The sequence below is a fragment of the Periophthalmus magnuspinnatus genome, chromosome 17 (genome assembly GCF_009829125.3).
Source record: "Periophthalmus magnuspinnatus isolate fPerMag1 chromosome 17, fPerMag1.2.pri, whole genome shotgun sequence".
In the NCBI taxonomy this organism is placed as follows: domain Eukaryota; kingdom Metazoa; phylum Chordata; class Actinopteri; order Gobiiformes; family Gobiidae; genus Periophthalmus; species Periophthalmus magnuspinnatus.
Window position 1 is genome coordinate 16,278,715 of NC_047142.1, and position 24,529 is coordinate 16,303,243.

The following is a 24,529-nucleotide window of genomic DNA, read 5'->3' on the forward strand; positions in this document are numbered from 1 at the left end:
TGAGCTGTATCGGAACAAGTTTAAGACACATAGACTAGTAATACGCCCATGGACCACTATGGAACATACCTGGACGACTGAGGGATTACACAGATGGCCACATGGTAATATAAAAGAAAGTACTACCATTTAATGTTGAAAATTACACTTTATTGTCTAAATAAAGACTGTTTTTATTATCTTATTTTATTATCTTATTATCTGTTTTGTATTATAATATTATCTTATCTTTTTATATAATCTTACACTATTGGCTACACATTTTATTGCATTAAGAGCAGATGGCAAATGAAAGATTGCAGAGAGATTTGCCTGGAGCCTACAGAAAACAAAATGCTGTTTAAGGTGGGTTGACATGTGTCTTGGTTTGATCCTGGTCCTGATGTCCTTAATTTGATTATAGTCTTGATTTAGGTCTAAGTTAGTGGTGGGTAGTACTGTAGTACTTACTTACATTTACTCAAGTAACTTAAAAAAAAAAAAAAGAAGACTTTTCAGAGTACTTTTCTAGGAGCATGCTTATTGTTATTGAAGTAATAGTACTCTTACTTGAGCAAAAGTTTTGGTTGGTGACAAAATTAAATGATTTGAACATTTATGTTTCTTGCACCGCTCCTTCAGATATGATTTAGTTTGTCTCTTTTTTGGGTCTATCCTTTGAAAATACCAGATTTTAAGCATTATTTATCTTTTTTTTTTTTTTTTTTTTTTTTTAAGTTATTTTTTAAGTTACTTGAGTAGTACATTTCCCAAATACTTTAGTCTTGAGAGATTTCTGGGACCACTACTTTGTACTTCTATTTTATTTTGACTTGACTTTTGACTTACTTGAGTACAATCTTTGGTTACTCTATCTACCTCTGTATGTTAGTCTCAATCACATGTAGCCCTGTATTCTTTATGTGTGTGAAAATAGCCCTGGACATTAGTTGAAAATCCATGCAACGTTCTGTACTAGGCCTACTTAATATTAAAAACAACTCACACACAAATGTTCTACTAAAGTAAACTTCTCATTTACTCAACTTAATTACTCAAAAAAAGAAGAAAAAAAATCTCTACCAAATGTAACTGAGTAACTATATTCTCCTTCACTTGTGCTAGTGACCCCGTTTAACGGCTACAGCTGTAGGTTGCAGCCCAAGGAGCAGTGCAGATCAAAGGGATAATGCGTTTCAGATGTCCGTGACCACTGACCGCAGCGCCCTGAGATGAAGCCCTCATAATGCTCCAAATAGCAAGTGGTTTATTTAAATTTAGATCATTTAGGTCATTTAAACTGTTTCTTGTCATGTTTTTACTATGTTTACACAATTTGTGGTTAGCATAAAATGAAAGTTACTGCAGCTGCAGCCCCTACTGGCTTAAAGAAAGTACTGCAGCCCTTTCAAACTGCTTTTCAGAACCAAACAACCAAAATGTGAATGTTGTCTTTCTTTTGGAGGGTGAGATGGAGAAGGGGTGGACAGAGAGGAGGGAGAAGAGAGAAGAGGGAAGGGGAGAGATAGAAGTGAGAGAGAGGATATAGAGGGGACATGAGGTGGAATGAGGAGTGATAGAGAGAGGGAAGAGAGGAGGAACAGAGGGAGAGAAGAGCAATAAAGAGAGGGGAGAGGAGGGATAGAAAGAAGGAGGAGAGTGGGAGAGATGGCAAGAGGAGCGATAGAGGAAAAAGAGGTGAGAGCAAGGAGAAGAGGGAGAGAGTCTTTTTTTTAGCATATGAGAAAAAAACAACATCAATAAGTTATAACTGTTGTATCACTGTTGACATTCAGAATGATGGGGACCTGCTTGTCACCACTGAGATGTTCATTTGTTAGCAATGTCCCATAGACATTAAATTGTTTATCTTCATGGAGAGATGAAGAGTTGAGCGCACAGTAATGTTTGTAGTAAGTATTGTTATATTATTGATATATCCATAATATGCATTAAAACACCTGAAATTTGATATGCTGGTAGGTTTAATGCCAGAAAAGTTACACAGTGTAAATGTATTAATGTTTTTACGTGTAGATGTATTTAATGCATTGGTTTAGATTTTTTTACATCTTTGTGGTACTTGTGGTTGTTTGCAGAGTTTAGGAGTCAGTCCAACTTTAAAATAAGTTGGGAAAATCAGCTTCAAATAGACACATTTCAGATATAGCTGCTAAACTGAGCAGTACCCGTGGACTAAAGGGGAGAGTGAGTGGGAAGGAAGGGCAGGGTCTCAGGAACAGTATCTACAAATGAAACTTCACCCGTGAAGCCAGATGTTTGTAAACAGAACCACCTGGCTCTAATCAGGGTCGTCTTTTGTGATGTCACCAAGTTCTTAAAATTGTAGTGCTGACTGGAGCTAGGGCACACTTATTTTTATACATTTTTTACCACAAAGCTACAAATCTACCTAGTTTGCACTACAATTGCCAGAAAATGAAATAAAACGGTAGATAATGCTATAATGCACAGTTGAAAAAAAAAACCCAATAGCATTTATTTGTGGAAAAATGCTTTTGCTATCTTTGAACTTCATGTCCCATTATGCTTTGCGATTTGGCGCATGCGCAATTTGGTTTATTTGGATACAGAACCGGAAGCTCTACTCAGAGGATAGACCGATCGGGAGCGGACTTGGTAAACTTTTCTCTTCTTATATATTTCTTTTATAACGTCCATAACTATTACATCAAATAAATATTTACATTTTGCAGGTATTTCTGTGCCAAATATCTGTTGTATGATGGCTAAACGAGGAGATCTGACCTAAATAGAGTGGTTAGGCTAATCAGCTATGTTAGCAGGTTGCGGCTAAAGTAACGCTAGCATATGGGCCCTTCATTCAGCGGATAATTGCGTGGTTTTGTGTTTTTATTTGTTTTTGCATAGTCTTAAATTCAGTACATATAATCTAAAATATGTATCTGGTATCTGTCAGTGCATTGTCTTGAAATCGGTGCTTGTTATATGTGTTGTGGTAAACAAAGTGGAAATGTAGGAAATCTGGTCAAATTTCAATGACGGACTAAAGCTTAACAGGATGACAGATTCAGCATTTTGGTGGACTATTGGCATTTAGATAAATGTGTACTTTTTTATTCCCATACTGTACACTTGTCATTATGTAGACATTATTCTGACTTCATGAAGTATCCTAAGTTCCTCTTCGTGCATCATTAAAGTAAAACCTGGCATTTGACGACTCCAGTGCGTTATAACTACTTTACTACCACCACAAAACTTTTTTAACTTCTTTATTTATTTGAGATTTTATATATTTTTATTCAGAAGACTAATCTATTTATGTTATCAGATTTAGGCAGGGGTTGAAAGCAGCTCCGGCAATTACAAATACTCAGGTTAATGTAATTGAGTAGATTTTTGGAATAATTGTACTTTCTTGAATAGTTTTTTGAAATTGAGTAAAATTCTAACCATGTAATTGTAATTTTTTACATTTAAAGTCGTATGTGTACAGTACACGTCCCAGTCATCTTATACCGACAAGAGAGAGCTTACCCACAAGACCTGTGTGATTAATGATGTCAGAAGCTTTTGCCAAATCCAGAAAAATACTAGTGTTTCCCTTTCTATATTTTGCTTTATGAATTTCAATAATTCAGTAATTAAATGCACAAGTGCAATATAGGTAGAATGTTTTTGTTTTTTTCTTCTAAAGCCGAACCGATGAGGATATAAGATGTTGTTTTTTTGTTTTTGTTTTTTCTTTTCAAGCTGATCCATTAATCTGTTTTAAATTAGTTTTTCAGGTACTTTCGATATAGCTGGTTAAACCAAGACTGGTCTATAGTGAAAATGGCCAGATCATCTGCAATTTTTGCTCTTTTCAGTTCAATTGATAACACCAATTAATACAACACCAAAGGTTTAAAAATGTAAAGATGAATCGATTTTAATTAGTTACTGTTAATAATATCATGGCAAGGGAAACTGTCTTTTAAAAGTAAGGTATCTCTGACTTCCCCTTCAGTAGTTAGCACGCTTCATGGCAGGAAGTACTTGATTCCCTCAGTACTTAAATACTGTTGAACCAGGACCAACTGTTGTAGTTCTCTATTCGTTGGTCAGCCTGTCACAATAATTTTTATATCCACTCATTGTTCAATAATTGTGAGCTGGAACAATATATTTTTGGGCCCAGTATATAATGTACATACATTTATTTGCAATAATGATTAGATTTTTGTTATTTTATTTGTTATACAATAACATTTTAGCTGTACAGGTTTGAATAAGACATAAAGCATAAAAAACTGTCTAATAATAAATGGCTCACAGTAAATAAAAGGCATGTTTTCCAGGGGATTTGTGATAAATAAAATGTAATAATTGAATAAATTCCAGATAGATAAGGTTAAGTGCCACAGCAGTGCATTAGAGTCTATCTCCACAATGCAGTAACATAACCATTGAGACAAGTTCATAGCAGACCATCTACAAAACCTTTTAAAAGCTTTAAATGAATCGATTGCTTACTGCACCTAGCACTTCACTTGTCACTCATATAATTTCCTTTTAAACTACTTTTGCTTCTATGTCCACTAAGTGTGACCTGTCTCTGCAGGTGAGATGGAGAGGTGAGGTGTCCCGGGATCCACAGCCATGACGGAGTGCTTCCTGCCCCCCACCAGCAGCCCGGCCGAACAGAGGCGGGCGGAGCACCCGGGGGGAGTGGCACGCACCCCCAGCTCAGAGGAGATCAGTCCCACTAAGTTCCCAGGACTGTACCGGACAGGAGAGCCCTCCCCTCCTCACGATGGACATCACCATGAACCCCCCGATGTCTATGTGTCTGACGATGACAAGGAGCACAACAAGAAAAAGAACAAGTTTAAAAAGAAGGAGAAGAGAAGTAAGAAACATTAGGCATTTCTTTTTCCCCTAGAGTACAGTCAGTGCAGCAGCAAAGGGCTACAAATAAACACGAGTATAAAACATACCATACAATATGGAGTTCTTTCTTTATTTGCCTGGCAAATCCAGAATCAGAGCTCTGTATTTTTTAAGGGATATCAGTCTGGTCCCACTTTCTCAGCTGCATCTTAAGCTTGGCCAAACGTGATTGTCCAATCAGATTTGTTTCTTTCAGTGACACATGTAAAAGGAAGGAGCTCATTTGTCACCACGGAGATTCACCAGTGATCAGTATTATTAAATATTGGAGAAGTGTGTATTCTGGATCCCAGACATGCAGCTTGAGTAGCTGATTTGCATGTATCATGACTGTTATTTATTAATTTATCCTTCAGCTCAAATGTTATTGTAGTACAGTGCCCACAATAAATACAGATAAAAAGTTATTGATCAATCTAACAATAATGGAACAATAAGTCGTTGATCTAGCAATTATGGTGACAGGAATACTTCCTGATTGTAAAAACAGATTAACAGATGCTCCATGAAAAAAGTGTGTCAACAGTAAGAGGAAAAGGGAAAATTCAAATTCTGTCTCCACTGTCAATGTTTTTGTGAATTCCTCTTTGTCTTGTTTGCATGAATAATTTACATATCTGCCCGTAGCCTCTGCTGTTGTTGTAGTTTTAATAGTATTTGTAGTAGTATTAGTATTTGCAGTACAAAGTAGCGAGTTGTATTTGTGCTAGTATTTGCCAAAGTAGTAGTAGTAGTAGTTGCCATTAGAGTTTAGACAGGCTGGGTCTCTTCCTGTTTTTCAGTCACTCCTAAAAGAGCACCTTTTTGCACTGGCTTTTAACAAGTGAGATGTGGATGTTTTGTTGCTTTCACACTGGTTTTAATTGGAGCTGGTCGATTAACGATTATTTGATTGCTAATTTGGTTGACGAAGATCTCAATACTGGACTATACACAAACTCTGAAACATGCCCTGTGCCAAGAGAATAGGTTTTATGAATCAGGCAATGTTGGAATTACTCTAAAATGACAGCTTTATTAAATAATGGAGTATATTTACAAACACATAAATACTCCATGAGGATGTCCTCCTCAAGCAGGATCACTTTAGCTTCATGTGGGTCAAATTGATTAAAAATCTCATATTCACAGGCCTTTCACGATCTAAAAAACTAATTGATTAATCAAATGAATAATTGTTAGGCTAATTGATTAACAGTAATTGCTCGTTGCAGTGACACGTGTCTGATGTTTTTTTATATTTTAAATACTTGCATTGTGATTTTGATTGATTGCTGTTTGTCTATTCTGTGCTAGCTGTAAAGTTTTTAAAGTGCTTTATCAGTAAAGTTGGTATGATATGGTAGTAGTTGTAGTATTTGCAGTAGTGTGTAGTAAATAGTAGTGTATTATTTGTAGCTCTTGATGGGAGAGAGGAAGAGCTGGACAGTTTCAGGACACACCCATGAAGCCGATCAGAGGTGGGACTGGACACAGGGACAGATGTGGGAAAAACCCAAAGACCCAAAGAGGATTTAGTTTAGAAGAACAGAACAGGCTAAAGGTAGGACATATACAATCAGATTTGATCATATCTAACGCTATGCAGTTTTTACTACTTCTTGTATTGAATGTGATTTTATCTTGGTCTGTCAAAATAAGTGTTGCAATTGTGAAGAATCAGGCCATGTTTGTTCATTTATTAATCTGGTTCAGACTTGGTTTAGCTTTGGACTCATCCTGGGCTTATATTACAATATTTTCTGATCTATGCTAAAATGTTGTTTCCTCATCAAAAACATACAGTTGTGTTTTGTTTCATTCACACAAGATTAACACACAAATCCTGCATATTTAGGTTGAGTTCTTCTTTCAAACAGAAAACACTCTGTTTCACCTTGTGATGTCATGTGGTAATACAAGAAGTGGCCCACTGTGTCTTTAAACTCCATTCACCTTCACTAGAATCATTTGGATAATTTCAGCCCTGGAATTGCCAATCTTTACTGAACAAAAGGTAAAAGGGGCTGTTAACTTGAAACCTACCACTTCATGACATCACAAGGTGGAACAGAGCATTTTGACCTTTGGAGATGTTGACAGACTAATAATAAAGGATTACTCAAACTTGTGTGAATGAAACAAAACATAGCTCCAGGTATGTTTTTGATGAGATAACAACATTATTAAATGGCTTAAAGCTCACAAGAGCATAATATAGGATCTTTTAATTATTGTGATATTTGATCTCAGTCTTTACAAGTGCAAAAAAGACCTGTGCCTTGACTTTAAGTTATAAGTCTATGTACTATGTGACCTTGATTGCCATGGTAAATACAGATGTTACATTCATTCTTTACTGGCCCCTTGTGGCTGAAGTTATCTTTTTCAATGAATTATTTGCAAATGGAAAAAGCATTTACTTCATATCCAATTGTGTATCCATAGAGGAGATTAATGCCTTTTGGTGTTGTATAGAGATTTGGATTGAATATCAAATTGAGCACTGTTTGCTAAATGTACTATATTTGTTGCTTGTGTACAACAACATTTAGTGAGATGCAATAGCCAAACTATATAAAAAGACCCATCGAACAACTCCATTAACTGCTAATAGTGTCACGGTACTAAAATTTCAAATTCAATTTTGATACTTTATTTAGACAATAGCTTTTCAACATGCAATCATAGTACTTTTCTATATTACCATGTGGCCTTATATCTTTTTAATCCCTCAGTCGTCCAAGTAGGTTCCATAGTGGTCCATGGGTGTATACTAGTCTGTGTGTCTTATGCTTGTTCTGATACAGCTCAACATCATTCTAAAGCTATTTAGAAGGTTCATTTCTGTCCTGTGAATGTGTCGATACTTGCTCAATTGAATATTTTTTAGTTTGAATTAGTATCTGATTTTCAATACTTTTGACAACCTAACTGCTAGGTCACTGTTTTCTATGCACAGTTTGCATGTTCTCCCTGTGTTTCCTCTGGGCACTCCGGCTTCCCCTGTCAACCCAAAACATGCACAATAGGTCCAATTCTCCAGCTAAGGTAGTCCTGACCAAGCCTAGCTCAAGATCAAGGAGATGGGTCCCACTGCTCTTGACAGGCTGCCCCAACAGCACTGAAGGATGAATAAAATGCAGAGGGAATATTTCCTTATGTGAATAACTTTAACATTAACATAGTCTATACTTACTGTATTAGTTAGCTCAATAGGGTTTTGAGAAGTCTTGAAAATCAGATACTGATTGATACTAAAACTAGTATCGAACCTAGATAGATATTTGAGCAGGTATTGGTACTAAAAATGTCACATTCACAGGGCAGAAATGAGCCTTTCCTGAATATCTTTATAATGATCTTGAGCTGTATCAGAACAAGTATAAGACACATAGACTAGTATACACCCAGGGACCATTATGGAATCTAGCTGGGCGACTGAGGGATTACACAAATACATAAACAAGGCCACATGGTGATATAAAACTATTATTTATACTATTATTTAATATTGAAAATCACATTCTATTGTCTTAATAAAGAGTGTTTTTAATTATCATTGTGGTATCAGAATAGGTATTGAGTATCAAGTGTATTATTATTATTATTATTGAAATAGAGTTTGAAATTTTAGTACCATACACAATACTATCCTAGAAGCAAACAAATCTTACCATTGCAGGATAGGGCCATTGCTGTGCAGCATCTCTCCATGCCTCTTGTAGTCCTATAAGTGTCTGTATACTGTAGTAAGTGTGTCGAGGGAGCTATGCTAAATAAGAAACTGACCTCTTTTCCTCCCCCTGCTCTGCTTTCTCTCTCCACACTTCCTCTTTCTATTTCACAGCTCCTCTGGATTTATCACCAGTAGGAACAACCATTTTAAGTATGTTTTTCTAACCTGATTTCGTTGTGTTTTTGTACTTTTTGCACCAGCGGAGGGGTACGCCGCCTTCCAGGAGGACAGCTCAGCAGATGAAGCAGAGAGCCCATCCAAAATGAAGCGCTCCAAGGGCATCCATGTGTTTAAGAAACCAAGCTTCTCCAAGAAAAAGGAGAAGGACTTTAAGGTAAGGCCAAACCAAAAAAAACAAAATGTGTCTATCGCTGTGTTCTAGTATGTATATATGTATGTATTTGTACCTGCTTTTATTGCATTTGTGAAGGAAATAAGGTTTGGCTTTGCTGTTGCTCAGTTTATCTCAAAAGTATCATTTTTGTAATATCAGCAGTACCGCTGTGACAAGAAACAGAAGTGTTTACTGAAACTATTCTTACACTTTTGCAAAATTCAAATGACTGTGAATGCAAATATGTAGTATCTAGTGTTGTCGCAATACTAAAATTTCAAATTGGGTTTCAATACGTAGAAATTGATAGCAATTACGATACCACAATGGCAATAAAAAATGCTCTTTTTTAATGAATAGAATGTCATTTTTATCCAGAAAATAGTAGTACTTTTTATGTTACCAAGAGGTCTTTTACTAATACTCATAAAGCTCAAATTTATACTAAAACTGTTCAGAGAAGCTGAAATTTTGTCTTGTGAATGTGACTTTTATAGTATTGATACCTACTTGGATGAGTTTATTAAAATTGCCATCCAATAAAACTTTTTCTGACAAATTTCATTTTTGAGGGTAAGTCAGTTAGAAATGCATTATAAAAACTTCAACCTAGATAAAGTGCCACCTATTTGTGTCACCTTCTTGTTTCCATGGAGATAGAAAAGTTAATGCCACATTGTGGAGCTACAATTCTACATAGAGCTGCAACAATTATTCAAAATAATCACAACCAGTCAACGGCTAAAATAGTAAATAATTTAAATATTTTTAATCGTAAACGTTGCCTTCTGGACAATTTTTTTTAATCATTTACTAGGGAATTACATGTATACTGGGACCAAGGAAGAGGATGATTTTGGCGGAGTTAAGTTGATATTATCAACTTTGCATGGACATTGCAGATTGTGACGAGATGTGGATTTATTATTACACATGACACTTTGACTTTGAAACACTGTAAAGGCACTGTACCGGAGACTTGAGGTCAAAATATGTCTGATACTATCTTCATCTAATTACAAAGCCTTTTATTATTTGATAATCGGGAAGTGTGCATTATCATGCTAGTTGTTGGTAACTTTACTGTCATGGCAAAACTCCACACTTGTCTCTGAAAGGTGTGAAAAGAGCTTTTAAACTCCCTGTGGTGAAAAATTATTATGCTCTGAATCCATAAGTTAAGTGAGAAGTAACTCTGGACCACTGCAAACTGTTTAAAATGAACTAGTTCTGTTTTTCACATCTTTAAGACAAAAATCAGGTACAGCGCCTTTAAATCATAGTTTTTCTTTATTTGCAGGTGAAGGAGAAAGTTCCCAAAGAGGACAAGTCCAAAGATAAGAAGTCTAAGGACCTCACTGCGGCAGATGTGGTCAAACAGTGGAAGGACAAGAAGAAGAAGAAGAAGCCCGGTGTGGAGGCGGAGCCAATACAGGTGGAGGCTCCCAAGGTACGGCCGGTGTTTGGGGCTCCACTGTCTGAAGCTGTGAAGAGAACTGCGCTGTATGATGGGATCCAACTGCCCGGTGTCTTCAGGGAGTGTGTCGACTACATCGAGAACTACGGCATGAAGTGTGAGGGCATCTACAGGGTCTCAGGTACAGATGGGTTGGTAAAACATTTAGGCTGTGTTCATTATAGGCTTGTCAAAAGTATTGAAAGTGAGATATTAATCAATACTAAAACTAGTATTGAAAATAGATACTCATTTGAGAAGATATTGATGCTAAAAAGGTCACATTCACAAGACAGAAATGAACCTTTTCTGAAAAGCTTTAGAAAGATCTTGAGCTGTATCAGAACAAGTATAAGACACAGACTAGTATACACTCATGGACCACTATGGAACCGACCTGGACGACTGAGGGATTACACAGATATTAGACAACATGCTAATATAAAAGAAAGTGACATGATTTAATGCTGAAAATGACATTCTTTCGCCTAAAACAGTATTTTTTTATTATCATTGTGGTCTTGGAATCAGTATTGGGTATGGAGTGTATTCCTCAGTATCAAATTTAAGTTTGAAATTTTAGTATCGTAACACTAGTTCATAAACAGTTTATCAGAACTGGGTCCAGACCTGGGAATAAATTTGGACCAGACAATGAGTAAACAAGGACTAGAACGGATCCAAATCAAGTATTACTGGGCTTCAGATGACATCACATTTTTCTATAGGCTAATAATATTTAATACAGATGGGGGAAGGTAAAATGAATTGTTTACAGCAGGGGTCGGCAACTTCGCTTGGCTTCGGGCCAATTTTTTTCAGCGCCCACAGGTGGCGGGCCAGATGGTAAAGGTATTGGCTTATATATATTTATAAATACATAAATATGAATTACATGCATTTTAACTCACCTAAAACAGCCAATTAAAAAATCCTCGGACAAAAGCTTTTGCTCCTTTTATTATGGTTTTGGTAAGAATTATGCCTTTGTTGAACATGGTAATATGGATGCTAAAGGCGCACAGTATCGGGTAGAGCTAGGAAAAACTTTTCACTTTAAGTTTTTACCTCATTTATTCAGGTCTTTGTCTCATGATATTAATTGAAACTAATACTTTTGTGGTTAAAATGTGCGGATTTAAACAAGGATAAAATCTTTCTAAGACGGTTACTTGAACCAGGAAGCTGCGTAATTATTGCTTATCGTCAAATCTCTCCATCAAAATTCTTTTCTCACGCTGTCTTCTTGTGACCATCGCTGCGATTTAGCTCTGCCTCGAAGGTTAAACTACGACAGGCTTTTAGTCGTGCGTAATACCGCACTAACGGGCTTCCTTACTCCGCATTTGGTGCCGTAATGACCTGCACCTTTACGCACGACTGTGGGAGAGCTGTAGGACTTGGATGATGCCAAGTGCAGCAAGGATCGTGATAAAATCACAACGTAAATGAAAAATGTTTAAAATTGACATGGCTAAGTGGATTTATGTTGTGTCAAACATGAGCAAAGGTCGGGAACAATAAAACCTGACATGCGGACAAAAAGCAAGTCCCCACCCCGGTTAAAAGAAATCTTCAAACTGAGTATTTTGACAGTTTTGTGATTTATTTTAATAAAATAGGGAATTTTGAATAACTAACCACAGAAGTGCAAGAAGGCTATAGCGTGCACATTCCTTGAGCTGCGCGCAGTCTGCACACGTGCCTCATCAGATGTCCAAAAACAGTTAGCCACGATTTTGACTGGTGAAGGTGTATGTACACACCAGTTCATTGTTTGCTTTTAATGTTGTGTTACATGCACACCATGGGCAGTGGAATGCCCGTAGCAGTGCCCACATAACTTGGTATTTGTCGTAACGTTGGGTGTAGCGGACCAAAGGATGCAGACTCGGGGAATATTTACAGTATTTATTAAAGAAATGACAAATGGTGCAGTTCGAGGGTTGATCCGGCGGTGAGCAGGAGGTGAGGCACGGGCCAGGATCCAGGAGCGGAACGTGGAGCGCAGCGGAGATGACGATGCGGGCAGCACCAGGGCAGGACGCAGAGTGCTAACCAGGGTCCGGGGTCGCGGAATGCAGAGATAGAACAGACAGTACCAGGGCTGGGAAGCAGGGTGGAAGCAGGGTCGGAGCTGAGCCGGGAGCGCTGGAGCTGAGACGGTCTAGCAAGCTGGGTGGAGACGCACATACGATCCGGCACCGAACGGGATGAGGCTGGGATGAGGCTGAAACGAAGATGAACCGGCACTGAACAGGGTGTAGAAACGCAGATGATCTCGCCCTGAGTGTCTGGTCCTGCCTCCTCATATACACAGCAGGTGGTGGTGATCGCGCTGATGAGCTGCAGGTGCGCGCAGGAGGAGCCAGAAGCTCAGCCCAGCTCGGCAGGTGAGGGAGGGAACGAGCAGGACAGGAGGAAAAACGTGGAGCAGACGGAGCGGATCATGACAGTATTAAAGAATCAATGCCGGAAGAAAGTCCAAAATCCTCTGGCGGGCCAAAATAAATTGGCAAAGGGCCAACATTTTCCCGCGGGCCGGACGTTGCCGACCACTGGTTTACAGTGTAATACAGTGAGTTCTAGGGTCTTGTCACACATAGAAATGATCAGGTTCAACCTTTTGGATATTTTATGGCAAAGTACAATTTTATCAGTCGGAAAGTGTGGCTCTTGCCCCCATCTGTGACTATGACATCATTATATTATAGAATTTTAAAATTGGTTTAAAATTGACATTAGCTGAATAAATGTTTGGATAAAAAAATGTTGTTTGAACTGGAGACCGATCCTTAACATGATCTAATAGTAAAGTATTTACTTCATGGGGAAATGACCTTTGTCCCTGTAAAGGAGGAAGATCTTTTAGTCCACACAGTGTGCTCAATACCCACCCACATCATTTGGTCTAAATGGGGACTAAACCTGAAGTAGACCATGACTTAACTAGGACTAGAACAGGACCAAACCAGAGTGTGAACACAGCCCTAGTTTAAAATTGACATTAGATGAATAAATAAAAAATTCACACTTAAATATATTTATAAATTGCTCCACAAACTCAGTAATATCATCACTGACATCAATATTCAGTCCACATTTTAACTATGCACAGGGACATTATCATATCAAACTAATCCAATATTTTGTATTTTCAGTTCTTTTGCACCTAGTCTACTACCGTATTCATGGGTTTCAGCTTCTTGTTATAGAGCTGTTAAGTGACGTCACTTCCAGGTTCAACCAGAAACTTTATGTCTCATTTCTGTCTTTGTGGTTAAACATGAGCGTTTGAAAGGTACTTTTCTCGTGGTGGTGAATAAGGAACAAAAACAAATTGCATCAAATATGCTAGATGATTACTACGTATTATATAACATAGTGGTGTGTATATTCCACTAACTGCTGGTCGCCACCATTAGCGTTATCTTGCTCTCACCTGGTTTCTTACCTCAACCTCTACCTCAACAGCTAATACCATAGATCATGAATGTGTGTTCTGAAAACTTAATAAATGAATCTTTCATATACTCTCCGTCTGTGAATAGCCTCCAATTCCAGCAGCCCCAAAACTTGCATATGTAGTTGAATTTGCAGACTTCATCCACTTCTTGAATAGATTTTTCCTCAGTTTCGAAACAGCATTTTTTTCCTCTCTTCTCTCTCCAGATATTTTTCACACTGCAAAGGCTATGTGTTTATTTTGGAAATGTCTTGCGATAAATGCAAGGCGTTTTGTGGTTACACTGGCTTCTGAATGTGATGCTTATGAGTGATGAAAAATAAGAAAATATAATTTTGTTTTAATATTTCAAGATCACAATGATCTTTCAATTTAGAACTACAATTAAAAAAAACAACTAGCACAAATAAAATACACTTTATTATCATTACTTAAAAATTATTTTTTCAAGCCATGTGGAGCCACAGTATAAGAATGCCGACTCCTGCCATAGATTTAAACAACTCTTTTTAACGTGATATGTGTTGTCACAAAACTTTTTTTTAACATGTTCATTGTTTTCAATCAGTTGACGTTTACATTACATTTAACAACTATATAGAAATAATAACTCTTAAGACTTGTCGCCATTCAAAAGATATATTTAGTTTTAAACTGTCAATTGTTATGGAATTTTTCATCATTCTGAAATGGCATTATTTCGGTGTATATGGATGATAGAAATGTGAAACACAACCATAGTACTTGTGTTATAATTTCCTCTTTGTCTGTCAGGAATGAAGTCTAAAGTTGATGAGCTCAAAGCAGCGTACGACCGTGAGGAGTGCCCGTGTTTGGAGGAGTATGAACCGCACACTGTGGCCTCTCTCCTGAAACAGTACCTCCGTGAGCTCCCTGAGAACCTGCTGGGCCGCGAGCTGAGCCAACGTTTTGAAGATGCGTGTGGGCGCCCCCTGGAGACAGAGAAAGTGGCGGAGTTTCAGAGGCTGCTGTTGGAGGTGTGTCCTGAGAGCCGTCTTCTGCTGTCCTGGCTCATCACACACATGGACCATGTGATCGCCCGAGAAGCAGACACCAAAATGAACATCCAGAACATCTCCATCGTGCTCAACCCTACCATACAGGTACAGAGGGCAACGACGAGGCTTTCTCAATCTTTCTAATTCATACTTGATTAATAGGGTTGGTTATTCGAGATGTGTACCAAAACCCTATTTCGTAACAGCAAAATACAAAATATTAACAGTCCAGTGGATCAATATGCTCCAGTGCTATCATGTTCTTTAAAGTGCTGAGGAGTCTCATCGATGATACACACTCAAATACAAGTGCGAGACTTTGCTTCTTTCATAAGATATATACTTGCTCTGTGCGCGGTGTGGGATCATTTTCACGTGGGCGTCTCTCAGTTTGTGTGTGTGCAGCACCCTTCAGCTCCAAGTGACTCACAGACACAGGCAGAGACAGACTAAAGCGTTGAGGGTCAGACAACTGCACACCAGGTTGCACAGCATCATGTAATCTTTGCAAAACTCTTTCTCAAACTTTGCAGAACACAAACTCTAGGCTCCTTCGTGATCACATGAGCAGTAATCTCCAAGAGAGCATTGGTAATTTATTAATCTTATATGAAATATACTACTACTGCAATGCTCTTTCTATTACATGGTTGCCCGAGTATGACTGTTTATAAATAGGTGTATTCTAATGTAAAAATTGAAAATCAATCTTAGCTCTGACCCGTGCATACTGTTGTTGTGTCCTTGGGCAAGACACTTACCCACCTTGCCTTTGTTTGTAAGTGGTTTTTGAGTCCATCATTGGCGAGGTCCAAGAGGCCAAAGGAGCAGATTAACAGCTTCCACCTGTAGCGAAGACAAGAAGTCAATTGAAGAGTTTTTTACTTGAGTTCTTGTTTAGGCCGACTCTAATAACATATTTGTGATCAGAAGAAACCAGTAGTTATAAAATGGGACATTCTTGGTTTCTCTTAACATCTATTTTATAAATAGAAACAGCCCCAGCAACAGACTCACCCACAGCCTCCGCATCATTCAATCCCAGTTTGGCCCACTTTAGATCAGTATTCCCATAAGAGCAATGCCCCACTTATCAGGACCTCTGCAGCAGCCTCTTTGTTACGTTTACATAGGAGGTATGTTAATGTTATGTGCAAATATCACAAGGGCAGTCTATTATAAAATGTCTGAAAACAATGGCAGCGCTAATACTTGGCAGCAAAGATAAACTTTACTTCTTTGAATGAATAAAGTATCATGCATGTTTTTGTACTTTTTTTATTTTAGAGGTGTAACTTTTCTGGCAGTTATAATAATAATAATAACAATAATAATAACAATAATAATAACAATAATAATAATAATAACATCTCCATTAAAAAAGACCCACGCTTTGACAAATGAAGAAATTAATGAAACTTGCTCTCTATAAGGATCAGATGAATAACACAGTCCTGCTCAACACTATAGTAACTAGCTATGGATGCTACTCGCTCTAATGACTTAAGTTCATTTTCATTTTTTTTGTGTCTCAGATTGGGAACCGTGTTTTGTACCTGTTCTTCACTCATGTTCGGGAGCTGTTTGGAGATGTGGAGCTGAAGCCAGTGGTGCGTCCTCTCAGATGGTCAAGCGTGGCCACGATGCCAGTGCTGCCCGAGACTCAGGAGAGCATTAAGGAGGAGATCCGCAGACAGGTGAGTCCAGGGTTGTAAGTTAAAGTAAGGGAGCACTTTATAATAACTATAGCTCTAACCATAGTAATTCATGAACAAAGACTTAATTCATAATAAACAAATACTTTATTAAGAATGATTCAGGCTTAGTAACTGCTTACTATTAGTGTTGTCAGTCGAAAATCAGATGCTATTTGAGACTAAAAGTAGTATCGAAACTAGATACTCATTTAAGCAAGTATTGATACTGGAAAAAAATCTGATACAGTTTTGGCATCATTTTGAACTTTGTCAGAACTAGTACATCATGCTAACATAAAAAGTACAATTATTTTGTATATGAAAATTACATTCTGTTACTTTTTTTTATCTTGACTGTGATTTCGTAATCTGTAGTATTGAGTAAATTTCTTAGCATCAAAATTGAGTTTGAAATTTTTGTATCACGATAACACTACTTGCTACTGACATTCACGCATAAAGATTACTAAAGACTATTGTTTTTTTTTCCATTTTGTTCAGGAATTTTTGATAAATCGGCTGCACAGGGACCTTCAGGCCGGAGTGAAGGACCTGTCCAAAGAGGAGCGACTCTGGGAGGTGCAGAGGATTCTAACAGCTCTGAAACGAAAACTCAGAGAAGCCAAGAGACAGGTACAACTTTACTATAAGCCAATGAAATAATTCTGCTCACAAAATATTCTAAAATTAACATTAAATAAAAAAATTTTAAACATGTTTTTTAACATCTGTTTTCAGGAGTGTGAAACTAAGATCGCCCAAGAAATAGCCAGTTTATCAAAGGAGGATGTGTCAAAAGAAGAGATGACCGAGAATGAAGAAGAAGTAATCAATCTGCTCTTAAAACAGGTTCGTAATGTTCAAAATGTAAAGGTGCAGCTGACGCCACCCGTCAAAGTTCGAGGTCTGATCAGTGGAGAGGCGACCCCCATTCACAATTAGAATGCATGTTTTTTAAACAATCTTTAGCAATAAATATAGCTGTAACTGGAAATGATACTACTCATACTAGACTGTGTAACATTTCAGTCAAACCAGTAAAATCTCTAAGGAGACAACAGGTGTACTCTCCACCAGAAATGTTGCATAGTAAAAAAAACTAAAAAATAAAAACCTGTCATCTGCTTTTCAAGAATCTTGTCTCTACATGTGCTACACCACGGGGTAGTACATGTAACACAACCAAGTGTCCCCCAAATCCCCAACCTGCTCCCTGTTAGCCATAACTGTCTATGAAGAATAATTGGACAGTGGAATAATAAAACTTTTATTTTAGCATTAAATAGTGTTTATATATTTCATCTTTATGTTTTGTCTATTTTTTGTTCAGGAGAATGAAATCCTGACGGAGCAGGAGGAGCTGATTTCTCTGGAGCAGGTTTTGAGGCGACAGATCGCGACAGAAAAAGAAGAGATCGAACGGCTCCGAGCAGAGATTGCAGACATCCAGAGGTACTGCACTTGACACACATCCTTTTAGAATGGACATTAAACAATGTCTAAGAGATGTTGTTCCATTAGTCGCCAACAGGGGAGGAGTGAGACGGAGGAGTATTCATCGGACAGTGAGAGTGAGAGTGAAGATGAGGAAGAGCTGCAGATGATTCTGGAGGATCTGCAGAAGCAAAATGAAGAACTGGAGGTGAGAACAAAGATCTGTGCATGAACTTTTATTTCTACTTAGGCAGTAAAACCTCCTTATATGCAATTATATTGCAGGTATAGTTTAACAGGTCTGTTGTAATTTTAAAAACTCCTAGGAGCAGACAGTTATCCAGTCAGTTTATTCAGATGTTTTTGGATGGAAACCATGTGGAAACAACCGCCTGTGACTTTCCCAGACAGAGAAGGCACTAAGTGGGCAGGACTAACAGTTCAAAATATGAATACCAGGCCTTTCAAGCAGTTTCTATTTAATAATAAAGCATTGCATAATATATCCTTGCAGTATTTATTCCCTCTCAACCAAGAATGCTGAGGACATGAAAAAAGCACAGATGGCCCTTGTAAAAGAGAGGATATGGTGCATTACGGACATCATTACTCAAATTAACATAGACTTAGAGGCAAAAAGACAGTTATTCAAACCGACGTTCACAAATCATTTTAAACTACAATACGAAAGAGAATTCATAAAAACTAAAGGGAGGCACATCCAAAAACTTTAGGAGCTAATCATCAAACCCCAAGTGAAGACGGCTAACCACGCAGCGACTGGGTAATTGGGTAAATAACTTGTCACAATGCAATCACACACACCGACACAACAGTTTTAGTAAAAGGGCTAAATTTTGCTGTAACACCAGATAAAATACCATACAAAGATTTCAATCTAGCTACAGAACTTGCATGTCAATCCATACACGATCAGGGAAAGAACACAGAATTACGCAATGAAGTAGCAGGCATATTAAAAAAAACACATTTACCACCCAGAAATATCACAGAGGAGGAGAGGAGGGCCACACTAGCTAAACAACAAGATGTCATCATACTACCAGCAGATGATGGGTGCACCACAGTTGTTATTGATAGGGACAGTTACAAGAACAAAATGAAAGAACTCTTACACAATGGCAATACCTACCACATACTCAAAAAAGAACAATTTAAAAGGAGGAGACTCATATACACAACGCACTCACCAACTGTCAGAATTCACAATGGGCAAAATAAAAAGGCACAAAAGGGGCACACAACAGAAAAAGGAAGTAAAAGAACATACAGTTCACAGAACACATGCAGAGATACATGAGGAAACGACATCAGTACATGAAACTCAGACAGTTATTAGTGAAACCAACGGACAGAATAAAACCAGAACATAAATACGACGTAATATGAGATACCATGTCTATTGTGTAACAAAACATATGTAGGGGAAACAGGAAGACCATTTGAAACATGGAGAAAAGAACATCAAAGAGTGAAAAAGAAACGGACAAAGACAAGCAATAAAAGAACAAGCAGAGCAGGAAAATATGAAATCAGCCATATCCAACCACTGTAAGAGACAAAACCACATCATGGACTGGAACAATGTCAGGTTCATCCGTGCTGAAAGCAACAAATACCACTGCTGGATCAGAAAGGCCATCGAGATCCACAAACGAGGTCCAAGGAGCATAAATTGTGACGAGGGGGCCTACATCATATCACACATATGGGAGGCAGTCCTGGAGAAGGCATCCAAGTAAAGCAAGCCTACAAGATTTGTCACTATACCATCATGTGGTGCTTCTGAGAAAGGCTACACAAAGTAGTTGAAACATGTAAAGCAGGTAAAGAAAACAGAAAGAGTCACTAATTCTAGGGTGAATGTAATGTATTGCCTAAGGAGTAGTGAAGTACTGAAGTAGTTTTTATTTCAGTCTTGAAAATACAAAATAGTAATGATGATACTAACAAATGTGTACTTTTTCTCACTAGAACAAAAACACTCACCTAAACCAGGCCATTCACGAGGAGCAGGAGGCCATCTTGGAGCTCCGCGTCCAGTTACGTCTCCTGCAAAGCCACAAACAACAACAGGAACTCACTGTCCAAGCCTCTACTGAACAAGCCCCCCCTGCCCAGCCCAGCCCAGAGGCACGGCCGGAGGAGCAAAACAAACGCCCCTCGTCCAATACCGCTCCTCCTGCTACTGCTACTGCTCCTACCACTACTACTGTTACTGCTGTGGCTAGCGTAGATGCTAACACTTCTGCTAATGGGAAACAAGCTAAAGATCCACCCAAACCATCCCCAAGCAAAGACAAAAGAGACACCAATATGTGAAATATTGATTCAAAATTATGTGCTAAAATGTTACTTTACTGTCATTGATTTAATCGTCAAAATAGGAGATTTGATCTGGTTAATGGTTAAAGAGGGGGTATTATGCTAAACAGATTTTTTTAAGCTTTCTACCATGTTATAATGTTGTTTCCTCATCAAAAACATGCCTCAAGAGGTTTTAGATCCATGCACGTGTCAGTATTTTAGGGACAACAATTCTCCATAAATATACAAAAACATGATGCAAAACTACACAGCAACTTGACAAATAGTTTGCTTGCAATAGTTTAGCAGGTTGCACGCTGATTGTGTTGTGATAGCGCTGTGAAGGTTGACTTAACGCGCGAAGCAGAGGAAGGAGAGACTCAGACCACCAAAAACTAAAAAACTTATAAAACATGTAGTTATTTTCTGCGAATATAGCATTTTAAGCAATAAAAGGCAACGTGCTGATCTAAATATGTTATGTGTTAGCAGTTAATACCCCATAGACATGTAATATTCCCTCTTTTAATATCCCTGCAATTGGCCTATTAAGATGAAACACAAACTGACACAAGTTTAATGTCTTCTCTGTCAGCAAAAATGAAAAACTAAAGAGAAATATTTTTACTATAGTATTAAAAACTGGTGGCATAATAGAGACATGCTTGTTGCCTGTTGAAAAGACTTAAATATAGAATTACTTTGGTAAATTTGTGAACTGTATCCCTATATAATGATATGATTCAAAACGTAGATTTTCTGTTTAAAGACAGCAACCTAATGCAACCTATTAAACCTTTCTGCAGAGAGGAGAGTACCACATTTCCTGATATTTTGCCTTCTCAGCACACAGTTTGGTTTTCCTGACTTTAACCCAAACAAAATAGTACATTGTAGCTTTGTTTAACTTGCTATTGTCATTGGGACCAAACTTTTAAGCGTGCCAAGCCTTTAGTAAATAAACATTAAATCCTAGATATAGTATTATAATTTAAATGGTATACTCATTTTCCAAATCGATTTTAAATTCAAGTCATTTTTTATATTAAGTAATATAAGTTTAGACAAAGACCACTGTGCCATTATTACTTTTGCCCAAAGAACCACTAATACTCTTAAATATTGTAAAATGTATAACTAGTCAAATTATATATATTATGAAGGAATTATACCAGAAATTGTTAAAGGGCCCATATTGTGCTATTTTCTGATCTGTGTTATTATGTTGTTTCCTCATCAAGAACATACCCGGAGATGTGTTTTGTTTCATTCACATGTTTAAGACCTTGCATATTCAGGGCTCTTCTCTTAAACAGAAAACACTCTGTTCCACCTTGTGATGTCATGTGATAATACAGGAAGTGCTCCACTGTGTTTTTAAAATCCATACAACTTTGGTAGAATCATTTGGATAATTTCAACCCTGGAATTACTACTACAACAAAAAGGTAAAAACTATTGTTTTGTGACATCACAAGGTGGGACAGAGCATTTTGAGCTTTGGAGATATAGATTGACTAATAATGCAGGATTACTCAAACGTGTGAATGAGACAAAACACAACTTCGGTGATGTTTTTGAGGAAGTAACAACATTATAACATGGCTAAAAGGTCACATGAGTCAATCATGCATAATATAGGACCTTTAAAATTTCTTTTTAGTAATATATACAACACCTTTAAGTTTAAATATATCCTTAGATGCTTTGTCTAATTAAAAGAATAGCCCATAGTATTTTTGCTGTGTTGTTTCTGTTTGCTCCTCCAAATTGGTATTGAAAATGTCTTAATCCTACAGTACTATAAACAGTTTATTCTTATTGTAAATACAATTTCATTCACAAAATTCTGCTAAAAACTAAATCATACGTTCGAGTTGTGAATTTTGCACATTATAAACCTTTAGTGCAATCATAATATCTGCTTATTGCTATTGCACAAAAAAGTCAAACACAATTAAAATCAACAAATATGACAAAAATTGTGAAAGATGAACTTCTTTAGCTGTTAGTCAAAACCCACCAGACTTGTAAAATTGCCATTGTCATTTCAATTCACTGCTGATCTTTGAGTCTCATTGTTCGACTATTTAAAGCAAATATAAATAGCTTAATTACTGTTATCTGTAGAAAGTTGTACAATTGCAAACATACTGCATTTTCCACCCTATGTTTTGTCATGTGATTTATTTTATTATTATTATTATTATTATTATTATTATTATTATTAAAGGGCCCATGTTACGCTATTTTCTGAGCTATGTTATAATGTTCTTCCCTCATCAAAAACATACTTGCCATTGTGTTTTGTTTCATTCACGCATGTTTAATAGATAAACCTTGCATATTTAGGTTCTTTCTCAAACAGAAAACACTCTGTTCCACCTTGTGATGTCATATGGTAATACAGGAAGTGCTCCACTGTGTTTACTACACTCCATACTCCTCTAGATAATTTGGATAATTTCAGCTCTGGAATTACTGATCTCTACTAAATAAAAGTTAAAAAGTAGCTGTTAACTTGAAAACTATCACTACATGACATCACAAGGTGGAACAGAGTGTTTTCTGTTGTAGACGGACTAATAAAGGGTAAATCAGACATGTGTGATTATGATTGCACTAAAGGTTTATAATGTGCAAAATTCACAACTCGAACGTATGATTTAGTTTTTAGCAGAATTTTGTGAATGAAATTGTATTTACAATAAGAATAAACTGTTTATAGTACTGTAGGATTAAGACATTTTCAATACCAATTTGGAGGAGCAAACAGAAACAACACAGCAAAAATACTATGGGCTATTCTTTTAATTAGACAAAGCATCTAAGGATATATTTAAACTTAAAGGTGTTGTATATATTACTAAAAAGAAATTTTAAAGGTCCTATATTATGCATGATTGACTCATGTGACCTTTTAGCCATGTTATAATGTTGTTACTTCCTCAAAAACATCACCGAAGTTGTGTTTTGTCTCATTCACACGTTTGAGTAATCCTGCATTATTAGTCAATCTATATCTCCAAAGCTCAAAATGCTCTGTCCCACCTTGTGATGTCACAAAACAATAGTTTTTACCTTTTTGTTGTAGTAGTAATTCCAGGGTTGAAATTATCCAAATGATTCTACCAAAGTTGTATGGATTTTAAAAACACAGTGGAGCACTTCCTGTATTATCACATGACATCACAAGGTGGAACAGAGTGTTTTCTGTTTAAGAGAAGAGCCCTGAATATGCAAGGTCTTAAACATGTGAATGAAACAAAACACATCTCCGGGTATGTTCTTGATGAGGAAACAACATAATAACACAGATCAGAAAATAGCACAATATGGGCCCTTTAACAATTTCTGGTATAATTCCTTCATAATATATATAATTTGACTAGTTATACATTTTACAATATTTAAGAGTATTAGTGGTTCTTTGGGCAAAAGTAATAATGGCACAGTGGTCTTTGTCTAAACTTATATTACTTAATATAAAAAATGACTTGAATTTAAAATCGATTTGGAAAATGAGTATACCATTTAAATTATAATACTATATCTAGGATTTAATGTTTATTTACTAAAGGCTTGGCACGCTTAAAAGTTTGGTCCCAATATGAAACAAAACACAACTCCAGTTATGTTTTTGATGAGGTAACAGCATTCTAACATGGCTAATGAATCAATTCTGCATAATATAGGACCTTTAATATGTGTGGAGTTTGAGTTTGTGTGATTGGCTCTACGTTAGTCACAGATAAATCAATAGTTCTTTTACTTCCTGACTTGGACTTTGGTTTGTTGCTAGGTTGTTTTCATGTTGTTATCGAGAGCTTTTATGGCCGACTGTTGCAAATGTGATAATGCTGTGAAGAATAAAGTGTCAATCTAATTCACATAAAGAGTTTTTTTTTTTTTTTACTACACAGTACATAGACTTTTAGAAATACTGAGGCAAAGTATAGAGTCTGAGTTTACAGCTGGTTTCAACATTGATATAGTAGTATTGGTTTATGATAGTTTAAGGGGCTACTGGGTTAAAACATGAATTAATGTTTTCCCCAACACTACTTAGAACGAACTGATCACACACACACCTTCCAAGAAACAAACTACTACTGTTTACATAGTAATCCTAGCAAATTTAAATGCACATAATGAAAACATGACAGTAGCATTAGGCTACA

The 24,529-nt window shown here is 37.0% G+C and overlaps 1 protein-coding gene across 1 annotated transcript; it reads left to right on the forward strand.

The window, feature by feature from the left end:
• Positions 1-2,543: 2,543 nt before the first annotated feature.
• On the forward strand, positions 2,544-22,541 carry ralbp1 (ralA binding protein 1). The gene is made up of 11 exons (XM_033982593.2): positions 2,544-2,619; positions 4,568-4,855; positions 8,815-8,948; positions 10,249-10,546; positions 14,645-14,994; positions 16,425-16,586; positions 17,088-17,219; positions 17,325-17,435; positions 17,917-18,038; positions 18,108-18,228; positions 20,016-22,541. The coding sequence occupies exons 2-11, from the start codon at positions 4,606-4,608 to the stop codon at positions 20,361-20,363; spliced, it is 2,028 nt and encodes a 675-aa protein (XP_033838484.1). The 5' UTR covers positions 2,544-2,619; positions 4,568-4,605; the 3' UTR covers positions 20,364-22,541.
• Positions 22,542-24,529: the final 1,988 nt, after the last annotated feature.

Bases quoted from the DNA above. Each gene is read 5' to 3' on its own strand.
- ralbp1 (XM_033982593.2), top strand. From the start codon at position 4,606: ATGACGGAGTGCTTCCTGCCCCCCACCAGCAGCCCGGCCGAACAGAGG. The intron at 14,995-16,424 runs GTACAGAGGGCA...TTTGTGTCTCAG, and splicing joins TGCTCAACCCTACCATACAG to ATTGGGAACCGTGTTTTGTA. The intron at 17,220-17,324 runs GTACAACTTTAC...ATCTGTTTTCAG, and splicing joins TCAGAGAAGCCAAGAGACAG to GAGTGTGAAACTAAGATCGC.